Here is a 26,466-nt window from a genome sequence, read left to right on the forward strand (position 1 = left end):
TTTTGGTTGGTCCTCACCCAAGGATATTTTTCCATTGATCTTTTAGAGAGGGTGGAAGAGAAGGAGAAAAACAGAAAAATTGTTGTGAGAGAAACACATCGATTGCACTCACCCCAACCAGGGCCCGGCCGGGGCTTACAACCAGGCACTTGCCCTTGACCGAATGAAACCAGGTCCCTTTGGTCCACAGGCTGACGCTCTATCCACTGAGCCAAGCTGGCTAGGGCTAGAAAATACATTTTAAACCTGGGCCTATTCTCTCCAAAGCAATTTGTTTCTTTTTGTCTTTTTTCATCAATACCACATTTTCATTCCCAAAGAGTCCAGTCTTTCCCCAATACCCTATGCCAGTGGTTGGCAAATTCATTAGTCAACAGAGCCAAATATCAACAGTACAATGATTGAAATTTCTTTTGAGCCATATTTTTAAAACTTAAACTTCTAATGCCACTTTTTGTAGAAGAGCCACACTCAAGGGGCCAAAGAGCTGCATGTGGCTCAGCCGCCGTTTGCCGACCACGGCTCTATGCCATGAGGCAAAGTGACACTGAGAGGGGGCCAGGTTGTAGGGGACAGAGAAGAAGAAAACAAAAAAGCCAAGTGAAGCCAATGGAATGCAGTGCCTATGCTATCTGAATTGGATAATTCTTCATAAAGGCCATTTGGATACAAGGAAATATCTATGTACATTAATAAAGTTATAACAAAAATATCTTAATTCAATTAAAAGTTTAAATCATGAACTTTCCACAACTAAGCATATTATGTATAAATTCAATATACTATTTATGATTATCTAATACTTGCATTTCTTCTGAGGAACAATAATAATCTAGTAAGTACACACTAATGTGTAACAAGAATAAATACCTTTGCTTTTATTGCCCCTTGTATGATCCTATATAATAAAAGGGTAATATGCAAACTGACCAAACAGTGAAATGACTAGTCGCTATGACGCGCACTGCCCACCGGGGAGGCAGACACTCAACACAGGAACTGCCCCCTGATGGTCAGTGCGCTCCCACGGGGGAGTGCGGCTCAGCCACAGCCGAGCTGATGGCTGGAGCACAGCAGTGATGGCGGGAGCCTCTCCTACCTCCACAGCAGCGCTAAGGATGTCAGAGGGCTCCTGGATGTGAAAGGGCTCAGGCCAGGCTGAGGGATGCGCCCCTCCCCGAGTGCACAAATGTCATGCCCCAAGCCTCTAGTATTAAATAAGAACAGACCTGGCCCTTCCTCCAAAAAAGGGGCGGGAGGGATGTGTCCTTTTTCTTAAAGCTTTGACCAACTGTGTAATAGGGGACCATAGGGGACATTTTATTATTGAGCAGTCATTATTATTATTATTTTTTTAATTTTTATTTTATTTTATATTTTATTGATTTTTTACAGAGGGAAAGGGAGAGGGATAGAAAGTCAGAAACATCGATGAGAGAGAAACATCAATCAGCTGCCTCTTGCACACCCCCTACAGGGGATGTGCCCGCAACCAAAGTACATGCCCTTGACTGGAATCGAACCTGGGTCCCTTGAGTCAGCAGGCCGACACTATCCACTGAGCCAAACCGGTCAGGGCTTATTATTATTTACTATATTACTATTTTTTAAAACTCCACCCTACTGATAAGTGTGTTTGTGTGTATGGGGTTGAGTTGGAGGGGGCAAAATAATTAAAAAGAAAAAAGAATATATCTGCTATATGAAGTATAACTTATTTGGTATAATTTTGGTAGATAAATCCATAAACATTCTTAGGCCACTAAACAATTAGTAATTCATTATTATGGTACACATTAAAATGGTGTCTTCTCACATACATTTTGGAAAACTGCCAAGTACATACTAAAACTGAATATATGGCCCTAACCGGTTTGGCTCAGTGAATAGAGCATCAGACTGAAGGGTCCCAGGTTCAATTCCAGTCAAGAGCATGTACCTTGTTTGCAGGCACATCCCCAGAAGGGGGTGTGCAGGAGGCAGCTGATTAATATTTTTCTCTCATCATTATTTCTAACTCTATTCCTCTCCCTTCCTCTCTGTAAAAAAATAAATTTAAAAAACCCCACCTGAATATATGCATACCCATGACCCAATAATTCCACTCCCAGGTATGTTTCAATAGAAATGCATATATATACTCACCAAAAGACATCAATGTTCCTCACAGCATTATTTATACTAGTTCAGAACTAGATATTCTTAAAGTGCCTACCAATGGAAGAATGAATAAATTTTGGATATAATTAATGGAATACCATTTAGCAATTAAGATGAATGAACAACAAATATATGCTTCAATATAAATGAATCTCACTCTTGAGGTTGAATAATGGTGTCTAAAGATATCTAGGACCTAATCCCTGGAAGCTGTGAATGTTATCTTTTATGGCAAAAAACAACTTTGCAATCCTAGACTGTTTGACTCAGTAGTTTCAGCATGCAGACTAAAGAGCCCCCAGCTGGTGTGTATGTGTTTGTGGGGGAGGTGGGGAGAGGGAGGGGAGGAAAGATAAAAAGGGGGGGGGAAAGGAAGTGGGGGCACCAACCAATCAATGTCTCTCTCATAGATGTTTCTGTCTCTTCCCCTCTCTCTTAAAAAAAAAAAAAAAAAAAAAAAAAAAAAATCAATGGAAAGAATATCCTGGGGTGAGGATTAGCAAAACAAAACGAAGACTTTGCAGATATGATTTAAATTACAGATTCTGAAATGGGCAGATTATCATCCAGATGGGCCCTAAATGTGGCGACAGTAAGATTTGACTATAGAAGTGATATTGAAAGCAGAGGTTTTGAACATGGAGGAAGGGGCCACCAGCCAAGGAAGACAGGCAATCACTATAAACTGAAAAAAGGCAAGAAAACAGATTTTCCACTTACCACCTCCAGATTCAGCAACCAAATCTAGTTTTACACATTGACTTTGGCCTAATAAAACTGACTTTGGACCTTTAATCTCCAGGACTGCAAGAAAGTAAATCTGTATTGTTTTACATCACTAAGTCTGTGGTAATCTGTTACAGTGGCATCAGGACACCAGTACACTTACAAATTATAATGAGCAAAAAACCCATATATTACATATGATTGCATTAATCTATGGTTTTATGATCTGAATGGTAGTTAAATCTGAGGAGGAAGAAGAAGACAATGTTAAGACAGGAGCAAGAGGCCCTAACCGGTTTGGCTCAGTGGATAGAGCATCAGCCTGCAGACTGAAAGGTCCCAGATTTGGTTCCAGTTAAGGGCATGTACCTTGGTTGCGGGCACATCCCTAGTAGAGGGTGTGCAGGAGGCAGCTGATCAATGTTTCTCTCTCATTGATGTTTCTAACTTTCTATCCCTCTTCCTTCCTCTGTAAAAAATCAATAAAATATATTAAAAAAAAAAAAAAAAAGATAGGAGCAAGAGGAAGGTTCTCGGATGCTCATAATGCGCTGTTGTCTTGGGCTGAGGATTAGCAATGACTCAGTGGAAAGAGTATGCTTAATTTATGAAAAACCTTACTTACGTATTCCTCTATATGTATGGTATGTTCAGTTTTAAAATTAGTACCTTTTCAACATTTAACAATCTGATAATCTTCTGGGGGAAAAACCAACAAGATTTATATTCAAGGAGATGGGGCCAACACTTACTAGAGAATAACTTTATTTCTCAAGAATACTAAAGATGTTTCTCTCTCTCTCTCTCTAAAAGATTAAAGTATTAACAGACAAAATTGTGACTTTTAAATGTAAAAAAAAAAAGCTAAAAGTAAAACATTGCTTACTTAACTTTTGATATCTAGACCCTAGGGCTGTAAATTACAAAAATAATAGTAAAACCACATTTTCTTAAATAACAGTAAACAAAGGAGAAAGTCAGGTACTACATACTTAATGATCAAAATATGTTTTGGGTCTAAGATTCGTGAAACTAGTAAAAATGTTAGTAACAGAAATCTGTCATTAGTCTGTATAGATCATTAAATATAAAAACAATTTATAAAACACATCAGAATTTTATTGCTTGAAGAATACAGCATATGAAATCACAAGAATGTCCAAATGCAAAATCACTAGGTTTCAAACATATAATACATTATCAGATGCAGTAAAATATTTAATTAACCTGAATTCTGCATCAGAAAAAAAAAGATGTGGAAAAATATCTAAGTTGTTTACTTAAGAAACAAGTACTTAAAATAGCAAGTATAAGGATGTTACAGTACAAATTAGAAAAGCCAACACTTATTAACTTACTGTGTCTTAGACCAGACTACCTTTGGTACTTAAACTTTAAAAAAACACACAATCCCTTCTATGTTGTCCAAAGCAAGTCATAGATACAATGTCAACTTCAACTTAAAACATTCTGCAAAATTAACCTTTTTGTGGCATAGAGAAGTGTATTTAATAAATGTATAACAATATTTCACTTTTCCTAAAAGTGCAAAATATGATCATTAAGAAATCTAATACTTGTAAACGTTATTTAGCTCTCCAATTAAAATTGAAACCTGGACAGCCAGAAATTATCCTTAGGCTTGGTGAATATAGAAATTTAAATAGTTTGGCAATTGACAAAGGAATTTAGATTAGATTACCTCATACAATCTTAAGTGGCCTTTTCCATTGTTTCCAAAATACAAACAAGATGCCATTTCTTCAACACAATGGATTCCTATATAAATCACTGCCATACTTATTTATGAGAACCAAATTAAAGATTCCTCCCTTTAAATGAGCAAGTTGAAACTATTTTTTATGTTTCATATAGGGCTGATTAGTTATGACAAGCTTTTTAAAACAAAACAAATCCATTTTTAAAGCTATCACTCTAAGATGGAGATGTCATTTCAAAAGGAAGCATTGGACACTGTAGGCCATCTAGTAAAAAAAAATTTAAGAGTAATGTGAAAAACAAACAATAACTATAAGTTAAATTACAAAAAAAAAAAAAAAACCAACACAACAAAAAACCCTCTTTTACAGCAAGCATGCTCATTAACTTTTCTTTCCCCCAGTAAAGGTTTGAATACTCATTAACCTCAGTTAAACTAACAGAACTTACGAAGCAATTATTTCACAAGTTCCAATAAACATGGATGGACTAAGCAAGTAATACTACTGACAATTAATGGAGTGAAATAGTAAGAATCATGACAGTCCTCAAAATTGGGCAGTCTTTGAAATGTAATAGTGTAGCTTAAGATGAATTATGCCATAATAAAACCTTAGATTTTACCTCTACATAAAACAAAAACAAAATAAAAAACATGACCCACCAAATTTATACACTACTATGGAATATACCCTTCCTAGTTTTATTTTGAAATTCTTTCAAATAAGTATATTTATCTGAGTATATATATGTGTGTGCGTATACATAGATATATACATGCACACACACATTTATATATGTAGCCTATATATATATATATATATATATACTCATTTTAAAAGACAAAAAAACACATACTACAGAAATGAATTCGTTCTTTTTAACCAATCTGGTCTAATGCCTACTGTATTACACAGCAACCCCTCCCCCAATAATTTAATATTCCCAATTTTTAGTTTAGTTAAAAGGGCAGAGGAAATGAAAATACAGATTTAGAGTTTCTGTATAAATTTCACTGTATTTTTATAAAGTTGGAGTTTTCTGTAACACTGTTTATTGATCAATAAAGGACTCACTGCTATCTAAAATCTCATAAACGCCATTAAAAATTCAAAATTGATATTATACTGAACCTGAAATTTTCAATTGTTCAAAGAGACAGTTTTCACATGAATAGCACACAATAGCTGAAAATCAATAGCAGACATCCCTAGAGTACCAGTGGCAAGTCCATCCAGATGCACACAAAGTTACAGATAAGCATTTCTTTCACTGTTTTCTTGTGCAGAGGAAACAGAAGCTCAGCTGGTGAATTTCAGATATCATCATCATCATCTTCATCCTGAGAAGATCCTGCCTGGTTAGATGCACTGGCTGAGGCAGCAGCAAGCTGTGCTTGTTGGGCAGCTTGCTGCATTTGAAGCCATTCCTGCTGGGCCAGTTCTGCTTGTTGCTGTCTAGCCTAAACACAAAAAAACATACGAACAGGTAATTTTAAAAAAACCCATACAATACACACTTTAGCTAACTGCAAACTTAGTCATTATCAAATTTGAATATTTCCCATCAACTATATAACTGTTGTACATCTGGAGAAAAGGAACTCTTTAGATTGGTTCTCTTACAGATAGTCCCCCTCTATGTCATATAATTTATGCTTTGGTTCAATTGAAGAAGCTGAAAATATAGACAGGAAAATCACAATATTCTCTCTTTGGTTCTTTTATCTGTATTTCTCTTTTTCTTTTGTTTCACTTGATTCTTCTGTCCTTTCAACTCACAATTAAAAAAAAACCTTTTTTTTTATGATTTCAGAGAGGAATGGAGAGGGAGAGAAATGCTGAGAGAGAGTCACTGACTGCTTGCCTCCTGCACGCACCATACTGAGGATCGAGCCCACAATCTGGGCACATGCTATGACTGGGAATTGAACCGTGACCTCTTGGTTCATAGGTCAATACTCAACCACTGAGCCATGCTGGCTGGGCTCAACTTACCATTTTAATGTAAATATTTTGTAATCCACAATTTTCTTTCTTTAGTTTAAAAGCTCTCTACTATTGGGGAAAAATACTATACATGAATGAATGCAATAGCTATCTTGGTATTTCTTTTTTGAGTTTCTATCACAGCTAGTGATAAATACATCTCTGTATATATGCATCTCTTTTTCTGTTCCTCTCCTTCCTCTATGAATATACACAAGCACACAAACTACATATACAAAATATATACTCACACCCTTCCCACTGTGAAAAAATACTTACCAAGAACTCAATTTAAATGGGATAGTCAGTCCTCACCAGCTTGGCTCAGTGAACAGAGTCAGCCTGCGGCCAAAGGGTCCCAGGTTTGATTCTGGTCAACGACATGTGCCTTGGTTGTAGGCTCCTCCCTGACCCTGGCCCTGGTTGAGGCTCATGCAGGAGGCAACCAATTGATGCATTTCTCTCACATCGATGTTTCTCTGTCTTTTCCTCTCTCTTCCACTCTCCCTAAAATCAATAGGAAAATATCCTCGGATGACGATTAAGAACAACAATGACGGGATAGTTAAAATCTATTCATTTGACATATCTATACTCTATAAAAACCAAAGGATTTTAGAAACCAAGATGTATATGCAACACATGCTCTGTTGCCAACAGCTAAAGCTCCTTTCCAATTTAATTTTATCCATTAGCAGAAAACCACAATGAAGAAGGGGGGGAATGTTATTGAAAAGAACATATAATTCCCCATTAAATGCTACCAAACAAAATGCTATTTCTCCCTATATGACTTTTCTCATAATTGCTTCTTAAGCCTGGCTCATAGCCTTCTTACACATGGCTAATTCCTAGTCATCATTTAAAACAAATCAGTTGATCTTTCTTGACTTTCTAGATCATATTTTGCCCTCTATTTCATATGCTATAAATCTCTTTGCTTTTCCATACTTTGTTCTCTAATTACCCAAGCAAATATCTATTTTCTCCACTACACTTTAGAATAAAGACTTTTTTCATCTTCATTGATTATATACATATTGGTAATGTGTATATTTCCTTCCTTCCTTTTTTTTTTTTTTTTTTGTTGTTGTTGTTGTTAATCCTCACCTGAGGATATTTTTCCATTTTTCTTTTAGAGATAGTGGAAGAGAGAAACATCAATGCGAGAGAAACACATCAACTGATTGCCTCCTGAATGCACACTGACCAGGGCTGGGGAGGAGCCTGCAAACAAGGTATGTACCCCTGACTGGAATTGAATGCAGGATGACCCTTTAGTCTGCAGGCCAATGTTCTATCTATGGAGTCAAACATGCTAGGGTGGTAATGTGCATATTTTCTGAGTGAATGTTTTGTGGGAAAACAATGATGACCAATATAACCTCTACACTTCTAACTTTACTTAATAATCTGTCATGAATTTATTATCCAAACATTTCTAAAGTAGAATTCTAATCAGTTCATTGTTATACTTTTAAAAATCATTTGTTACTATTTAAGTCCAAGTTTCTCAGCCTGTAGTTCAAGGTCCTCCAAATTACTGCATGACCCAATCTATCACTCTAATCCTTTTTTGTAACATGCACCTTGTACTCAAAAACAAAACAAAAAACAAGCCTAGAACATGTTTCAAAAACATACACCATCCCTCACATTTTCACTATCTTTACTTATGCTGACATTCATTCTATTTGAAATTTCTTGATTTTCACCTAAAATTCCACTCTTCCTTCAAGTCAAACCAAAATACTATTTTCCACTAGGTTTTTTCCTATTCCTCCAGTATCATTCAGGATCTAATCAGGAGATAAAAGTAACACTAGTTAGGAAAACAGAAAGAATGTAACATGAAGGATTATTAACCAAGTATAAAGTTGGTAACTAGGTAAATGAAAAGGCAAGAAAAACACCCACTAACTTATCATGTAGTTGGCAACTATAGAGAGCAGTTATCAACCTTAAAATGAGGAGGAAAAGGGAAAAGGTTGGAATTTTTAAAACTTGGGAGATTAGAGGAGCAACCCATGGAAGTGAAGTTCAGATCCCTGAAGAAGGGGCATTGATTAGAGGAGGGCTCCAAAGTTTGAGACTCACATCTTGATGAAAGAGATGAATATGCAGGCTAGTTATTTAAGAATTAGAAACCCAGCAAACTAGATCCAATTTGTGCTACAGGGAAAAATTGATGTAGCCAGAATGAAGCAGCATTGCTAGGTTGTACAAAGAAACTCGAAATTAATAGGAAGTAAAAGAACGAAGCCCAAGAGCTGCCCTCCTCCTCCAGCCTAGCAATCTCTCTACTGGCAATTAGAGTCTAATAGTAGTCAGTCAGAAGAGCAGAAATATGGTTTGTAGAGCACTAAGCCCTGTCACAGAGCATAGAAAGGGAGGTTTCAGTCTGAGACAACTGCTTAGTAATTGGCAAACTCGCACACCACCAAAACTGAATATAACATCTCTGTAACCTGGGATCTCTTTCTATCTTCCTCATGAGTGGTCAGCCTCACATACACTTGTTAGTGAAGGAAATTATAAACCAGGTATACTAATAACTACTTTTCCCATTTTTGTGAATATGGAAAATACGTATTCTAACACACAGGCATATTTACTTTTATAACAGGAATACTCAGAATTCAAAATAGACTAAGAGTGCTTCACAAAAACATTTTAAAAATTCGTAAGAAAATTGTAGGGCAAAACAAATGTGTGAATTTATCAACTTCCAAGAATGCTCTAATTAACTACAAATACGTATAATTTCATAGCATTGAAAAACTCAAATATTATCAAGTCTCTACACAGGTTTTATTGCAAAGGTTTATGGTCTCAAAGTTTATTCAATTTCTGTAAAGACATGTACTGGTTATACTAAAAATTTAACTGATAAGAGGTATTATGCTCTCATATCAGTTCCCATACATTTCTCCCTAAACATAAAAGCAGTCCTATGCCTTTAAAATTATTATTAATTTTATTTGTATTCATTTCTACAAATTAAAATTTCCAATGGTATTCTAATTTCCTTTTATCTTCTTGCCTCTTATCCAATCCATCCCAATTATTATCATCGTAAAATGGGAGTGTGAAAGAGGTTAAGTAGGCATATACTTCCAAATTAATTTCTTCTTTTGAAACTGTCATTATGTTTTGAGATTCTCACTCTCACATACTAATCTTGACTTTTAATGTTTCCCCCTTTCCAAATATTTGCTACTAGTAGTGAAAGACAGCTTAAAATGAGGTTTTATGTATTTCAAATAAAGTCAAAAGATGAAGTAAAATATAAGTGATGAAAAAGATGCTGTATTTATTTATCAGTTCCTTTCAGATTTAGAACTTAAGAACTTTATACTCTGAGGAAGAAGTACTAGGTAGCTGCTATAATTTTACCTCTGCTAATTTTCTTCATTAGAGCAAAGAATCTTCACCCATATATCAAGGCAACAAAAAGGTGATAAGGAAGGGGAAATGAAAAGCAGATGACAAGGAGAGGGAGGTGCAGATATGACAGGCAGTCAATTATTTCTTTCATTCATATTTTTTCCTGGAAAGGATAAAGCATATTCCACTTAAAAATTCAAAACAGCCAAAACTGATTTGGCTCAATGGATAGAGCATTGGCCTGCAGACTCAAGGGTTCCAGGTTCGATTCCAGTCAAGGGCATGTACCTTGGTTGTGGGCACATCCCTGGTGGGGGGTGTGCAGGAGGCAGCTGATCAATGTTTCTCATTGATGATGTTTCTAACTTTCTCCCTCTCTCTTCCTCTCTGTGAAAAAGTCAATAAAATATATTTTAAAAATATTTTTCAAAATAAATTTAAGTAAACTAAAAGATGGGTAAACTATTAGCATGGTATTATAGAAAGAGCACAGGTTTTAAATTCCGAAGATATGAGTTTTAATTGAGATTCCAATACTTTCTAATTGTATGAACTTACTGGTTTTCTTTAACTCAATCCTTCCTAATAAACTAAACTCCATAATGATAGAAACTATGTATTTTTTTGTATACTGGTATTAGCCTAGCACCTAGCTCTATGCCTGGTAAATAGTAAGGTTGTTAGTAAATATCTGCAGAACAAATGAATAATTTCATGCAAGTTTCTCCATCTCTGAGTCTGTTTCTTAAAGTATAAATGGACATAATAACATTTAAATTATACATAAAAACTCTGCCAAATATGTAAAGTGTCTAGCAGAGCATGTTTTTCCTTTCATGAAATATTTAACTTGGCACCCTTCAGTGGTTCTCAACCTTTCTAATGCCACGACCCTTTAATACAGTTCCTCATGTTGTGGTGACCCCCAACCATAAAATTATTTTCGTTGCTACTTCATAACTGTAATTTTGCTACTGTTAATGAATCGTAATGTAAATATCTGTGTTTTCCAATGGTCTCAGTGGTTCTCAACCTATGGGTTGTGACGCACGGGTTGACAATTGCTAACATAAAATATAAGTGATGACCATCAGACCATCAGAAAACAAATATTTTTGTGGCCTAGCCAATATAACAGTAGGTAAGAAACGTTTTAATAAAAATTTCGTAATTTAACTTTTACAATATCCTGGTATATATAAATATTAATAACAAATAACAACATTCACTAATGGCTGATTACAATAATTGTATTGCATTTATTTCCCTTATGCACCTTACATGCAGGCACACCAATTCACTCCACTAATGCTAGCAGTGAATCTTTATTTTAGCAGCTGACTGCCACGTCATTAGTCTTGTACTGACTTATTTTGTGTGTGCAACAGAAAATATTTTGCTTTTGGAGAACAAAAAAAAATGTTTATTTATGTGCATTACACTTATTAATTTGGGCAGTTATTCAGTGTCTGATAAGGTAATGGCCAAGAAAAAATATTAATTTTTATTAAAATTTTCTATTATTTTCTGTTAACAATTACTCATTTATTTCAACCCTTTGTATTCAGCATATCTCTATCAAAATAAACCTATGTTTCTATGAAAATTGAAGCTTTTGTTTTTTTATGGCCCACATAAACTTAAACCTTGTTTATATGGCCTGTGTTAGCCTTTGAGTTAGACATGCTTATTCTAGAGCAGTGGTTGGCAAACTCATTAGTCAACAGAGCCAAATTAGTCAGTACAACAAGATTGAAATTTCTTTTGAGAGCCAAATTTTTTAAAGTTAAACTTCTTATAACGCCACTTCTTCAAAATAGCCTCGCCCAGGCCGTGGTATTTTGTGGAAGAGCCACACTCAAGGGGCCAAAAAGCCACATGTGGCTCACGAGCCTCAATTTGCCGACCATGGTTCTAGAGTAAGAGGAAAGAGTAGAGAAAGAGAAAGAGAAATATCAATGTGCAAGAGAAACACTGACTGGTTTCCTCCCATCTGGGGATCGAACCCGAAACGTAGGTAGGTGCCCTGACTGGGAATCAAACCTGGCAGCTTTTAGTGCACAGGATGATGGTCCAGCCAACTGAGCCACCAAGCTCTGGGTAATTTTTTTTTTTTTTTTTAATCATTACTCCTTCTTTGTTACCTTACTTTCACATGGATTACAATACTGTTTGTGTTCACACCTGCCTCAAAGGCTTATCCGCTTTAGTACTTATAGATTTTACCAATATAATGGTATGTAAGAAACCATGGTAAAATCTTTACATACTACAGGTTGTTCTGAGGATTAAATACATACAGTTAAATTATTGTCAATATGATTAACACATGGTTAGAACTCAATGAATATGTAGTAAGCTTTTATTAGTTTAAATCAGTGGTTCCCAACATGGGGCACACCCCCTACAGGAGGGCAATTTGATATTTAAGGGGGGTCAACTGTAGAATGAGTTATTAACAGTGAATTTCTTATGGTTCTAGGGACCTCATATCTATACTAATCTATTTTAATAAAAGCCTAGGTACCCTTGTGTGTGATGTTGTTACAAGACAGCTGCTATAAGATGGCCATATGCACAGCAGAAGCGCAGCCCAGTGGCTTCCCTGTGCAGTGAGGTCAGGGGGTTTTGAGGCTCCATGTGGCACAAAGGAGGCAGGTCCTGGCAGGGGAGGGCAGTTATGGGCAATCGAGAGGGCAGGGGAGTGGTTAGGGGAAGATCAGGTTGGCAGGCAGTAGTAGTTAGGGCCAATCAGACAGGCAAGCAGGCAAGAGGTTAGGAGCCAGCAGTCCCAGATTATGAGAGGGATCCCAGATTGGAGAGGGTGCAGGCCAGGCTGAGGAACACCCTCCCCCCTGCACCCACCTATACACGAATTTTGTGCACCGGGCCTCTATATACTATATAAATACATATTGTGACATATTTATGCATTTCAGTTCCCTGTATTTTAAAACTTTATTTGCTATTTTTTCATATATATATTATACAAGAGGCCCGGTGCATGAAATTTGTGCACGTGGGAGAAGTGTCCCTCAGCCCAGCCTGCACCCCCTCCAATCTGGGACCCTGGGGGGATTTCCAAATGCCAGCAGTCAGACATCCCTCTCACAATCTGGGACTGCAGGCTCTAAACCAGGGGTCTTCAAACTACGGCCCTCGGGCCACATGCGGCCCGCAGAGGAGTCTGATCCGGCCTGCCAGGTTTTTTGGGCAGTGAGCGCAGCCGAGGTGTTACAGTAGGAATTAGTAGTTCATATAGTCCGGCCCTCCAGCTCTCTGAGGGACCGTGATCTGGCCCCCACTTTAAAAAGTTTGAGGACACCTGCTCCATTCGCCTGCTTTATTGCCCCTAACCACTCTGCTTGCCAGGCTGATTGACACCTAACCACTCCGCTGCCAGCATGATTGTTTCCAACTGCCCTCCCCCGCTGGCTCAATCATCTCCAAATGCCCTTCCCTGCTGGCCTGATTGCCACCAACTGCCTTCCCCTGCAGGGCTGAGGGTACTGGGGGATTGAAGCTGGATTAGGCAGGCAGTCAATTAGCATATTCCCTCTTTATTGGCTGTAGGTGTCATCATCTTTGTGAGGGCATGACAATCAATTAGCATAGTCCCTCTCTTTATTAGATAGGATTTAAAAAACAAAACAATTTCTTAGTGATTTCTTCCTCAGTACTTCAACTGTCCTTTCACTTTTACTTTTGTGACATATTCTTTAGAAGCTTGTTTAGATTAAGTTAATGGCTTTTAGGCTTCCTCCACATGAATAGGAGTTCTTTTGAATTACAAGAATTATATGTCACGGGTAGCAGGGGGAGTGCATCAGGATTTTAGAGATGCTTAGATGGGTCATGGCCAAAAAAAGGTTGGGAATCACTGGTTTAAATGTTGACTGGTGTCTAGTGCCTAATAACACTTAAAATTCAAATGCTTTTGGTATAAACCAAGTTGGTTGTTATGATTGCAAAGAGATCAGCTATGGTACTTAACTGAAATAGCTTACCTAAAATAATACTTCCAATTCCAATGGTAACTACAGTAACTGGTAGGAAATCTATTCAACCCAAAACTGCCTTACAATTTCAAGTGAGAGGCCAGATCTTAGTAGGAGGGGAAAAACAGCCTAGCTTTCTCCCTTTCTTTTAAAAAAATATTAGTATTTGGTTGCTAATCCTTCACAGTTTAGGTATTAGACCTGTACCAAGCAAGAGAAGTTTTCTTTCTTTTTCTGCTCCACTGACACACTTCAAAATTTTTTAAAGATTAGAATGTTTTAAATATATTTTAAAGATCTAATTTAAGTGCAAAGTAGATATTAATCACATTTTCTTTATATGCCACTCATCATAAATTTTGAAGAGTATTTTCTCATCAGCCCATTATTTTATCTATTCATTTTTATTATTTTTTTTTTTTTTCAGCCCATCATTTTAAATCTTAAAAATGTTTAGGTCTACTTTTCATGCTTTGAATAGTCATTTTGTCTGGGAAAAAAATCAGAGTAAAATCTCAGTAGTTAGAGTTGTTCTCTTTAGAAAACAGATTGCTGCAAATATTTACTTTTACATGAAGTAAATAACTGGCCATCTCTACTAAATATCAGACTCCATGATTAAGTATTCAGCCACAGAAAGAAAATCCTGCAAGATAAGTTGATTTAGGAAATTATTTCAGAAACCAGTCTGATTTCTATTTGTAAACAGCATAGGATTCAGATGACAATAATATAAAATGAATTACTTACTTTTGCAAACAATTCCTGTTGCTGTCTCAATAACTCTTCTTCAGGAATGCCAAGGTTTTCCAAACGAGAACTGGCTTTTCTTCTTTTTAATGCTACAGTCTTGCACTCTTGTAAAACTTCTTTTACTTCACTGATATAAGAGCCAAAACCCAAACTTTCTAGGGCTAGGGAAATAAAAACATGAAAGAATGATAGTATAAGCTTTTCTTCTACAAATGAAACTAAGTTTTTGTTTTGTTTTTGAGGAGGAGGTGGCTGTTTTCTAATAATTTTATCTATCTTTCATTTGCACAGCAATTATCTAGATGACTATGACAAAGTGTTTTGTCAAATTTCTTAATATTAGATTGCAAATTAGCTAAAACTTAAGAACAGGCCTTCCCTTTTCCCTTTCTTGCTGACTAGAAACCAAAGCATTTCCTGTAAGAAAAAAAAAGTCCAATGGAAGAACATGTGGTTTTAGTAACAAAACATTTTTTCTATGCCACTCATAGTAAATCAAACATCATTAAGTCAGTCACTTTCTCAAAGAAGAAAAGCAAATATTTGAAATATATTTGTTAATAACATTTCTTGTGCCATTTGGCTTTGAAAGAGTAGGTTTTGATAACACATGTTATAAATTTTAGTAGGATAGAATAAAAGAGTAGATAAGTTCTTTTGTCCAATATACCAATAGGAACTATTTTAAGCAAAGACACTCAAACTGTAAAGTTTAAGAAATACTGGTGGAAATAACTTATGAAATTCCGTATTTATATTGAGCCAATGAATTTCCCTTAAAAATAAAACTTAACAGGAAGCACTCTTAAAACATTTCATGTGGTGTGGCAGAAAAACTGGGATAAAGGACAAGTCTAAGGATAAAAGAAGCACTTAACAAAAAATTTCTTTTTCCAAAGCCTCAGGAGGCAGGCAATCGAGACAGTTCCTTTACCAGGCAGTCCCTTAACCTTCTCTTTCATAGGGCGGGAGGGGGGATGGGGTATTCTTTTTTTTCCACCTTTTGAAAGAAATTCTTTACAAGAAAATACACTCTCTAAATGCTTTCTGTAACTCAGAAAAACAAGGCATAAAATTTCCTTGTCTCATAGTGTTTAGAATTATATTGTATAGTGCTATTGTACATTTTGCCCTAAAGACATATTTTGTTTTCTGAGCCAATGATGAAATAGAAGTAGTGAAAAACACAGTAAATAAACTTAATTTCGTTTATCAGTTCTCGCAGTCTTAACAATTATGATGAACCAGGTTGCCCTCAATAAATATGCTCTAAATTCTACCTTCAGGGATTTGCTCTTCAGGGAGAATATCAAATATACCTTTACAAATCCACATTACCATGCCAACTGTGGTGTGTGTTTTTTAAGGTATTTTAAAATTAATTTCATAATTCTTCTTTAAAAATAACCTGATGGCCCTAGCTTGTTTGGCTCAGTGGATATTGTTAGCCTGTGGACTGAAGGGTCCCAGGTTAGATTCTGGTCAAGAGAACATGCCTGGGTTGCAGGCTTGATCCCCAGTAGGCAGCGTACAGGAGGCAGCCCATCAATGATTCTCTCTCATCATTGATGTTTCTATCTCTCTCTACCTCCCCCTTCCTCTCTGAAAACAATAAAAACATATTTAAATAAATATATAAATAAATAAAAATAACCTTACTTGAATTTTTTAAAATATATTTTATTGATTTTGTACAGAGAGGAAGGGAGAGAGATAGAGAGTTAGAAACATCGATGAGAGAGTCAGCTGCCTCTTGCTGGGGATGTGCCCGCAACCAAGGTACATGCTCTTGACCGGAATTGAACCTGGAACCTTTCTGTCCCCAGGCCGACATTCTATCCAATGAGCCATACCAGTTTCGGCATATTACTTGAATTTTAAGGCAACTTTCTGAGCCTACCTTCCCACCCCAAAAAACCTTATTCTGAGTTGTGTATATCAAATTAACTGCTGTGCAATTCTTGGCCTCAGGAAGCTTGGGGTATAGTGAAAAACTAAGTGAAGATTAGGCAGCCTGCATTTTTCACTTGAACTAATAGATTATTTTTTAAGTGTCAAAACTAGATGCCAACATTTGTATCTTTTTTTTTTTTTAATACTTTTTATTGATTTTTAGAGAGGGAGAGGGTGAAGGAGAGAGAAACATCAATGTAAGATCAGATGTTGCATGCCCCCTACCGGGAATTGAACCAACCACCCTTCAGAGCACAGGATCATGCCCAACCAACTGAGCCACACTGGCAAGAGCCTTTTTTCTTCTTTAAAGGCACAAGCAATGGCAGTGTATTTTCAATAATATTGGCTGGAGACAAAATCAAAAGAAACCAAGTGAATGGTTTATGATATCCTGCCACATTCTAAAGAACATCTTACCACCTTACCCTACGCCAAAGTCCTCCAGGATCTACTCCACCAACCTTTCCAGCTTTACTTCGACATTACTAAATCCCTGTATACTCCCACTAAATCTGATTGCTTGGTGTTTCCCAGCAGGCACCAGTTTCCCACATTTATGTTGATGGTAATGCAGTCAAGGCCTAGATCAAACTCCATTTTCAAATTAAGTTTGCCTGATCCTCTTAGACAGAGTATTCTTCTCCTTTTGAAATCAAGTAGACATAAAATTTAAAACTTAGTTGTCACTGCATTTGTATTGTATAATCTTGGATATGTTACTTAATATCTCTAAGCTTCAGTTTTCCATCTCTAAAATGAGAATGGTATTTATTCCATATCTTCCTACAACCAGAAGCAGTAGAGTGGTTAAGCATGCAGGCCCTAAATCTACCAGGGCCTGACCCCCAGCTCTATCTCATATTAGCTGTGCGACCCTACGTAACTTCCTTTACCTTTGCCCTTAAAATAAGAATAACAGTATCTACATCTCATCAGATTAGATTGGTGTGAAGAGTAAATAGATATAAAGAGCTTACAACAGAGATTGGCCCATTGAAAAAGCAAAATAAGATATTCACTATTATATCTGCAATAGTTCTAGGGTTGTAGGAATCAACCAAGTAATTAATCTAAGGGACTTAACAACTGTCTAGTATCCAAGAGTAGTTTAACTGACTTGGACTATGTATCATTATTCTTTATTTTTTCTCTTACATTTAAAAGAATCCCTTGCCAAAACCAGTTTGGCTCAGTGGATAGAGCATCGGCTTGCGGACTGAAAGGTCCCAGGTTCGATTCTGGTCAAGGACATGTTACTTTGGTTGTGGGCACATCCCCAGCGGGGTGTGTGTGTGTGTGTGTGTGTGTGTGTGTGTGCAAGAGGCAGCTGATCCATGATTCTCACTCTCTATCCCTCTCTCTTCCTCTCTGTAAAAAAAATCAATAAAATATATTAAAAAAAAAAAAAAAAGAACTCCCTAATAAGGATATAAGGCCTAAATATACAGTTATGCATTATCACACCTATGTTCAAGTTGAACAAGTATATTTATAATATAAAATATTAAATTTACAAAAATTAACAAATTAACACAATGGAGAGATACCTCTTTGAAATGTCATAAATTACCAGACATTTAAAAAATTAATTCCATACTACCTTTAACCACGGATGGTTTGGATTAAAAATTAACAAAACAACTCACCTTTAAAAACATCTAGGGTTGAGAACACTGCTTTAAAAAAATTTTGCAAATAAGTTCTAGGTTAATATTTAATATTTATTATTCAATGAGCTGCTATATACAAATATTATATTCACAATAAAACAGTTTAACAGGAGCAGCCATAAATTTAAAAACTAAATTTACTTTTATCAAAAATTTAAACATATTTAGGCTAACATATTAATAACTGGATACAGTATCTTCTAAACAGGGAGATACTTTACATCATTTCTTATCATGTGACAGCAATAATTCCCATTTTACACAAAGTAGAATATTAAAGGAATTAGGGGAATGGCTCTAAGAAGGTTACGATTTATGGTTATAAGCAGGCTGTTCAATGTACAACAGTATCATATCTAAGGAAGGCCATCCTATCTAATAAAAGACCAATATAAAAATTGACTGTACCTCTACCACAACTACAAGCCACGCCCACCAGCCAATCAGGAGTATGCAAATTACCCAACCAAGATGGCTGTGGCCACGGAACAAGTAGGAGGCTTGGGTTTCCCTGGCAATGGAGGAAGCCAAGCTTCCTGCACACTCTGTCCAGCCCGGGCCTCCACTTAAGGCTATAAAGTTTCAATTATAGAAGATAAATCCCAACAAAAATGGCTGTGGCCACAGAGTGAACAGGAGGCTTGGGTTTCCCCAGCAATGGAGGAAGCCAAGCTTCCTGCACACCCTGTCCAGCCTGGGCCTCTGCTCAATGCTACAAAGTTTCAATTATAGAAGATAAATAAATCCCAACAAAAATGGCTTCAGCCATGAAGCCAGCAGGAAGCTTAGGTTTTCCCAGCAATGGAGGAAGACAAACTTCCTGGCTGACCCTGGCCTCCGCTCAAGGCTACAAAGTTTCAATTATATTGTAGAAGATAAATAAATCCCAGATCCCAGGGCCTCCAATTGGGTCGCTGGGGGTGTGTGGCCAATCTGCAAATCACAAGCTCCTCGCCCAGGCCACCCCATGCCCCAAGGGAACCTCCATCCTGATCCAGGACACCCTCCAGGGCAAACCAGCTGGCCCCCACCCATGCACCAGGCCTCTGTCCTATCTAATAAGAGTAATATGCAAATTGACCACCACTCCAACACACAAGATGGCTGCTTTCATGTGGACACAAGATGACCGCCACAAGATGGCCAGCAGCGGAGGACAGTTAGGGGTAACCAGGACGACAGAGGAGGAAAGCTGGGAGGAGACCAGACCTGCAGGGGAGGGCAATTAGGGGTGACCAGGCCTGCAGGGGAGGGCAGTTAGGGGCAATCAGGCTGGCAGGGGGTGATCAGGCTGGCAGGCAAAAGTGGATAGGGGCAATCAGGCAGGTGAGCAGGTGGGAGCCAGCAGGCCTGGATTGTGAGAGGGATGTCTGACTGCCCATTTATTGTAGATAGGATCGGGCCTAAACGGGCAGTCGGACATCCCTCAAGGGGTCCGATTGGAGAGGGTGCAGGCTGGGCTGAGGGACACATCCCCCATGCACAAATTTCGTGCACCAGACCTCTAGTTAGGTATAAACAGCATACATTTGTATGTGTATAAAATAGTGTTATAATTTATATGTTAAAATCTGTGCCTTTTCTGGCAGATGGTGATAAAGGTTTTTAACGTAGGTATATCGTTTTCTAATACGTACAAAGGGATTTTATGGAATGTTAATGGTCCTGGCTCTGAGGATCTCAGAGTAAAATCCAAAAAATAATAATCATCTTTTAAAAATTTGTGGGTAAAACACACACATCATTTGTTCCTCAGAGGTCTGACTACTACCCTCTGTCATTTATCTTAAAACTATGCCCAGAAAAGAACATGGTATATTAGGGGGGGAAATCATTTATCACACTTTTCAATTTAAAAGACATATACTAACAAGATACCCACTTAGAAAAATAGTAAAAACTTCCACCACCAATAATACTTATAATACAGCTTATCTTATTTCAATCTTGAAAAGTTTAATTTTAACAGAAATTTGTTTGAATTATTTACACTTCATAACATATTGCATGTTTTTCATTTTAAGAATTTAACAACATTCTCTGATTTTTGTATTTTATTTTGTTTTTATGTTGGGGGAAGCAATGTCTATGTAATGTAATTCACTTAAAATACATTAAAAGGATGTAGCCAAATTGACATTTTGGCTCTTAAGCCAGACAAGGTTTCTGAAGACCCTTAAGAACTATATCCTCTATGGTATCATAAGTCATGGAAATCTGGGACAATGAGAATGATGGCAGAGCAGGAATTAAGTATCATTCACCTTTATATCCTTAGCAGTATCAAGCACAGTGCCAGTACATAGTAGTATTCAAAAGTAATTGCTGGGTGACAGAAGAAAAACAAAACATATACTAGTATCAATTTTAAGAAAAATAATAAAATCCTAACTTAAAAAAGTACTGATTATATACTGTACAATGCAAATTACATGTTATCTCTTAGGAAAAAAATATCTACATGGACCATTATTTAGGCAATTACAGTATCATTCTCATTTTCATTATTATTACGACTTCTCTGCAATTACTCAGATTCCCTGATTTCAAAACTACTTCACATCCACTTTCCAAAATAGACTGTGGTTTAGACTTTAAAGCAAAGCTACTCAAAGTGTGGTCCATTTATGCCAGAATTGCTTGTAATGGCCTGTATAAGTATGGAAAATAAAAGTAAGTAACAGCCGAAACCGGGTTGGCTCAATGGATAGAGCGTCAGCTTGGGGACTGAAGGGTCCCGGGTTCGATTCCAGTCAAGGATATGTGCCTTGGTTGCGGGCATATCCCCGGTGGGAGGTGTGCAAGAGGCAGCTGATCGATGACTCTCTCGCATCGATGTTTCTGACTCTGTGTCTCTCTTCCTTCCTCTCTGTACAAAATCAATAAAATATATTTAAGAAAAAAATAAAAAGAAACTTCATAACAAAACTGTAACTTTATGTAGTGATAGATGTGTTAACTAACCTAATTGTGGTAATCATTTCATAATATATACATATATCAAATCGTTACATTGTACAACTTAAACTATACAATGTTATAGTCAATTATATCTCAACAACAGGAAAAAAAGAATCCTTATAGCAATTTGACAGAGTAATTTTATGTCTATTGTCTCTAGCAACAACAACAAAAATAATTTTTTTATTTATACCTTTTCTTATTTTTCTAGTGATCCATTTTTATTGTATTTTACAAAAGTACCAGTATGAACCCTGGCTGGTTTGCTCAGTAGTTAGAGCATTGGCCTGTGGATTGTGGGTTTCATTCCCAGTCAAGGGGATGTACCTCCACTCCAGGTTCTGGTCCGACCCCCAGCCTTGCTGGGGCATGTGCAGGAAGCAACCAATTGATGTGTCTCTCTCACATCAATATTTCTCTCTCTCTTCTCCCCACCCTCCCCCCTCCCTTCCACTCTGAAAATCAATGGAAAAAATATCATCAGGTGAGGATTAAAAACAAACAACAACAATAAAAACCCACAGAAAGGTACCAGTATGAGAGGGACTAGAATTTTTAAAAAGACACCCAACATAGCTTACAGCAACTCAATTGCTGAAGAAGCAAATCCTCAAACTTTTACTACTTTCAGTTACTATTCTCATAAATGTGAGAAAATGTAGCAAGAGATTAAAAATGCAGAAAAAAATAGTATCACTTAAAATATTCTTACACTCTGGCTTTACAAAAGATATGATGTATGATTAAACATAACAGACTTTCAGCTTCATATTTTAACTAGAGGCCCGGTGCACAAAATTCACGCATGGGTAAGGTTCCCTGGCCTGGCCAGCGATCAGGGCCAATCAGGGCCTTCCTTCATTTCGCGCCAACCCCCTGGTGCTCAGCATACATAATAGCAAGCAGTCAAACTCTCAAGGGGACACTTTGCATATTAGCCATTTATATATACAGAAGATCAGAAGTACATGAATTTTTTAAATTATTATTTATTGTAGCATATTTCGTAAGATTCTCAACCTTAACTGATTCTCAATAACTGCAAGTTATACCTGAAACTATTAAGTATTATTTATATATAAATGAGGAAACACTTAACAAATTTACCTAAGATGAAAAGCTTTCCAGTGTAGAACTTGCAGCTCTTGACTCTCAATGTCAATTCTTTCCATAATGTAACAGAACATGTTAGAACTCATTGAAGAATGTGTTAGAATGTGTCATTGAAACCAGCAATGAAATATGAGGAGCACCTTAGAATTCCCTCTATTTGTGTGTCTGTGATCTTCAATACCAAGTCTACTTTCTTAAACTCAAAATAAGCAAGACATTTAGGAAAATATTTTAATATAACTTTATAGTTATAGTATTTTAAGTTATAGTATTTCACATATTTACCGGTAATAAAATTACTTAAACTTTTACTTGAATCTTACAGAAATGACTCAAGCAAAGTAGCAAGTAAACAAGTGAGATGTTCTGAAACAGTCTTCAGTGTTTCCCAAAGTGTGGTATGCGTACCCCAAGGGGTACGGGAAGAGTTTGGTGGGGGTATGCGTTGCGCCTAATTCTACATTCTCATGAGTACGAGGGGTACTCAGCGTTATGAAAATTATAGAAGGGGTACACATGTGTCAAAAGTTTGGGAAACACTGGCTAGGTCATTAAACTTATTAAAATTCCAAACTTAAAACAATTATGCTACTTTAAAATATACATTATTATTCCACTTAGATATATCTAACATTCCTAAATAATCAGTGCTGACAGAAAGTGTAGAAAATGTGTCCATTGTGACTTTACCCAACTTTCCAGTTAGTCTGTAAAAATGTACTTAAAACACCTATAATAAAATCTATACACATTAAATGTTTCTTTTAAAAAGATGTAACCACTTAAGCAAAAATATATACTTAAAAATGATTAAGAAATCTGAAACTAATATGACATTATAATTTATAAAATCTAAACATCTAACTGGGGAGAATTTTGGGCAAAAATGGTAGGTCCTTATCCACTAAACATGTCAATGTTACAAGAAAAAATAGGTAAATTTATAAGACTATAATAGGCCCAAACATGATTTTTAAAAAATTAATACACCATATTCAGTATGCAAAGGAAAATGTTTTCATTGGAACTTTCTGACTTATATGGTACACTGAATTTATCATATTCCAAAGTTGAGGCATTCAACATACTGCTTGCTACAGCTGCACTTTTATTCCATCGTGTCAATCAGAAATCTAAATATATCCTAGAAAAGAATAAACTCTACCCAAGGAGAGGTTGTAATGCGTTATCAGATTTTTGGAATGATCCCCACTTCTATGTGTAAACAAATGTTTAGGGAGATCCTTAAAATTTTTTTGCAATTTTCATTAGAAAGGCAATGTTGATAAAATATCATTTTTCTTTTTTATATGTTGGATAATCTTGTGATGAATTTTTGACAATTGCACACACAATATAAAAACAAAACACAAGAGAAAATATAGACAATTTGACTTTCCTTTTTCTTGCCGGGGTATCCAGCACACCAAACAAATAGAAAAAAAAAATAGTTGCTTAAAAATGGAATATGCTTTTTCCTAGGGATCTATTTTCTTCTTATATACTAAAGTGGAAATGGCAGAGTATATTTTAAATCTACCTCCCACACATCATTAAGGAACAAAAAATGAGTCATTTAATCCTCTTGTCAATATTGACAGTAAAATATTGGATATGGGGAATATGAGCAGATGTGTTCTCTACTTCAGAATAACAGGAAAGTCACCCTTTAAAAAGTGAAATTATAACAATAAAATGGCAGGCAGCCACTTGCCTACCAAAAGGATTAAAATTAACCATTAAACTTATTACTTTTTTTCTGACTCCAAAAGCAATCAAGAAATTGACAGGATTTTTTTTAAGTTGACAGGATTTTAATTGGATTATTATAAGGGGCAAGCTATTACCTCAAACTGAACGCAACTTTTGCCTAAAACTACATGCAAGTATTTCCCAAGACATTATGACCAGTAAATATGTCTCTCCATCCCTGAAACAAATAATCAGAATATGATCTCTCAAATCCCTATTACTTTTCAATTTAGAAGAGAAGAAACTGTTGAAACTTTCAGAAATGTCCAATAAAAGTTTAAGTGTAGACAATTAAACAGTAATGGCAGCAGGAAAAAATATGGAAATGTTCCATGAAAAAACATCTCTTACAGTCTACTAACACAAGCTTTAAAAATGTATCTCCACAGAACAAAGGAAGCTATACAGAAGGAAAATTAAAGTAAGAGAGAAAGAAAGAAAGAAAAGAGAGGGGCGTGGGTGGGAAAGAATATCCACCCTTTTCTTACAGACTAGAACTGGATTTCTTTGGTAACTTCTCGATTAATGGTAGGACCATCCAACAACTTTTAAAGCAGGAAATAAATGCACTCTTTTATTCACCACCAACAAACTTCACAACGTGGAACACATTTAACGTGGAAGAATTTTTTTTACTCATGCGGTTAGAAAACTCAACTTTTCCTCTACACTGCTAGAGAGATCAGGGGGAAAGGGGTGCTGTCCCCCCCCCACCCCGCCCATGCTGGAGGTTCCTGTCTGAATTTTAATTTTCCAAGGGAGCTACGGTTCACTTTAGGCCGGCAATTTCTCAGTTGTCATGCCTGGGTTTCACTTGAGGCAGGCACAATTCTTGTTCTTGCTTCGGCTTACCTGGCGGTATGTAAACTGAGACTTAATACTTCACCTCTGGGTATGTTAGCTGACCCAAAAGCTTGCAAACCCTTACTTGCACCCGCCGGATGAAAAGTACCACGAGAATACCGCCCAGGGGCTTGCTTAGGCTCCGGCTGCCTCCATGCCCGCGTGGCCTTTCCGTTTTCCAGCACCGGCCGAGCAGGGAGGAGGAATGAGGGCTTTGACGTGAAACCGGTCACCCGACTGACATTTAAACAAAAATCCCACCCGGAACACTCACCTTGAATGACGTGCTCTGGGGAGATGGTCTTCTTCTCCGACTTGTTGCAGATCTCATTGGCTTCCGAAGAGATGAGGTGGATGAATTCAGTGCAGCAGTTCACCACCAGCTCCCGGGCGTCGTTGGCCACCCGGACGTTGGGGAGCGTCTCTTTGATCATCTTATTGATAGCAGCTCGGGGGATAGTCAGATCGTCGTCGTTGCCGGAGGAGGAAGCCATCGTCTCTTCCCAGCTCTCGCGCCTCGACTTAAAAAAAAACACAAAATACTCCCCAGTTCTGGTCCACTCCTCCTCCACAAAGGGTTTTTCAAAAGGCCGCCGTCGGAGTGATCCGGGGGCGCTGGGGGAATGGGGTGCAGCGAGTGGAGGGGGGCGGGCTGGCACCGGAGGACGGGGTACACCCCGTGGGAGACTCAGGGCGAGGCTGGGGGGAAAGCCGGGGAGCTGCGGGTTCGGGGCGCAGCGCTGCCCGGGTCGGGTCGGGCAGGGAAAGTGAGGGGGTGAGGGATCTGAGCACCAGGAACCACCTCCGTGGCGCCCCGGAGAGGAGGGCGCTGTCGCCCCACCGGTCCCCAGCGGCGCCGGGGCACTGGCAGGTCCGGGGCCACAGGCTGCGCCGCGAAGCCGGGCGGACACACGGCGGGCTGGGCACTAACGAGCCGGGGCCGCCGCGGCCGCCGCTGCCGCCGCCGCCGCCAGCAGCCGTTGCCGCCGCCTCGGCCAAACCATCCTTCGGACACCACGCCGCCGCCTCACAACATGTCGGCCGCGGCCGCTGCCAGAACCTGAGCGGGCGGGCGCCTGCAAGCGACTAGGGGCAGAGCCAGGCACAAGGGAGAAGGCACTGGGGCGCCGCCGTGGCCGTTTAGCCCGAACGCAGACCCTGGAGGCCGAGACCGCGGCAACGATGGTGCCTTAAGAAGCCAGAGAAGGTTTGCGGGAAGCTTCTCCCGACACCCTTTGCGCTACCGGAAGCCGGTCCTCCAGGGCCCCGCCCTTCCCGATCAAGTTCCGGAAGCGACGGCGCCCCTCCCCCACCCGCGCCTTCACGCCCATCCGCGCGGCCCCCACTTCCTCCCGCCGCGGTCCCGGCACGCGCTCAGGTCCCGCGCCTTCCCGGGGGCCGTGGCCGGGCGGGCGCGCGCCTCGCGGTCCCGGCGCCCCG

General features: G+C 38.1%; 1 protein-coding gene across 1 annotated transcript; it reads right to left on the reverse strand.

Moving 5' to 3' along the window:
- Positions 1–3,983: 3,983 nt before the first annotated feature.
- Positions 3,984–26,466, reverse strand: DR1 (down-regulator of transcription 1). Its single transcript, XM_036445543.2, has 3 exons — positions 25,301–26,466; positions 14,729–14,892; positions 3,984–6,067 (listed from the first exon to the last, which is right to left on the reverse strand). The coding sequence occupies exons 1-3, from the start codon at positions 25,518–25,520 to the stop codon at positions 5,921–5,923; spliced, it is 531 nt and encodes a 176-aa protein (XP_036301436.1). The 5' UTR covers positions 25,521–26,466; the 3' UTR covers positions 3,984–5,920.

Source organism: Pipistrellus kuhlii, unplaced genomic scaffold, assembly GCF_014108245.1.
Source record: "Pipistrellus kuhlii isolate mPipKuh1 unplaced genomic scaffold, mPipKuh1.p scaffold_m20_p_2, whole genome shotgun sequence".
NCBI lineage: Eukaryota > Metazoa > Chordata > Mammalia > Chiroptera > Vespertilionidae > Pipistrellus > Pipistrellus kuhlii.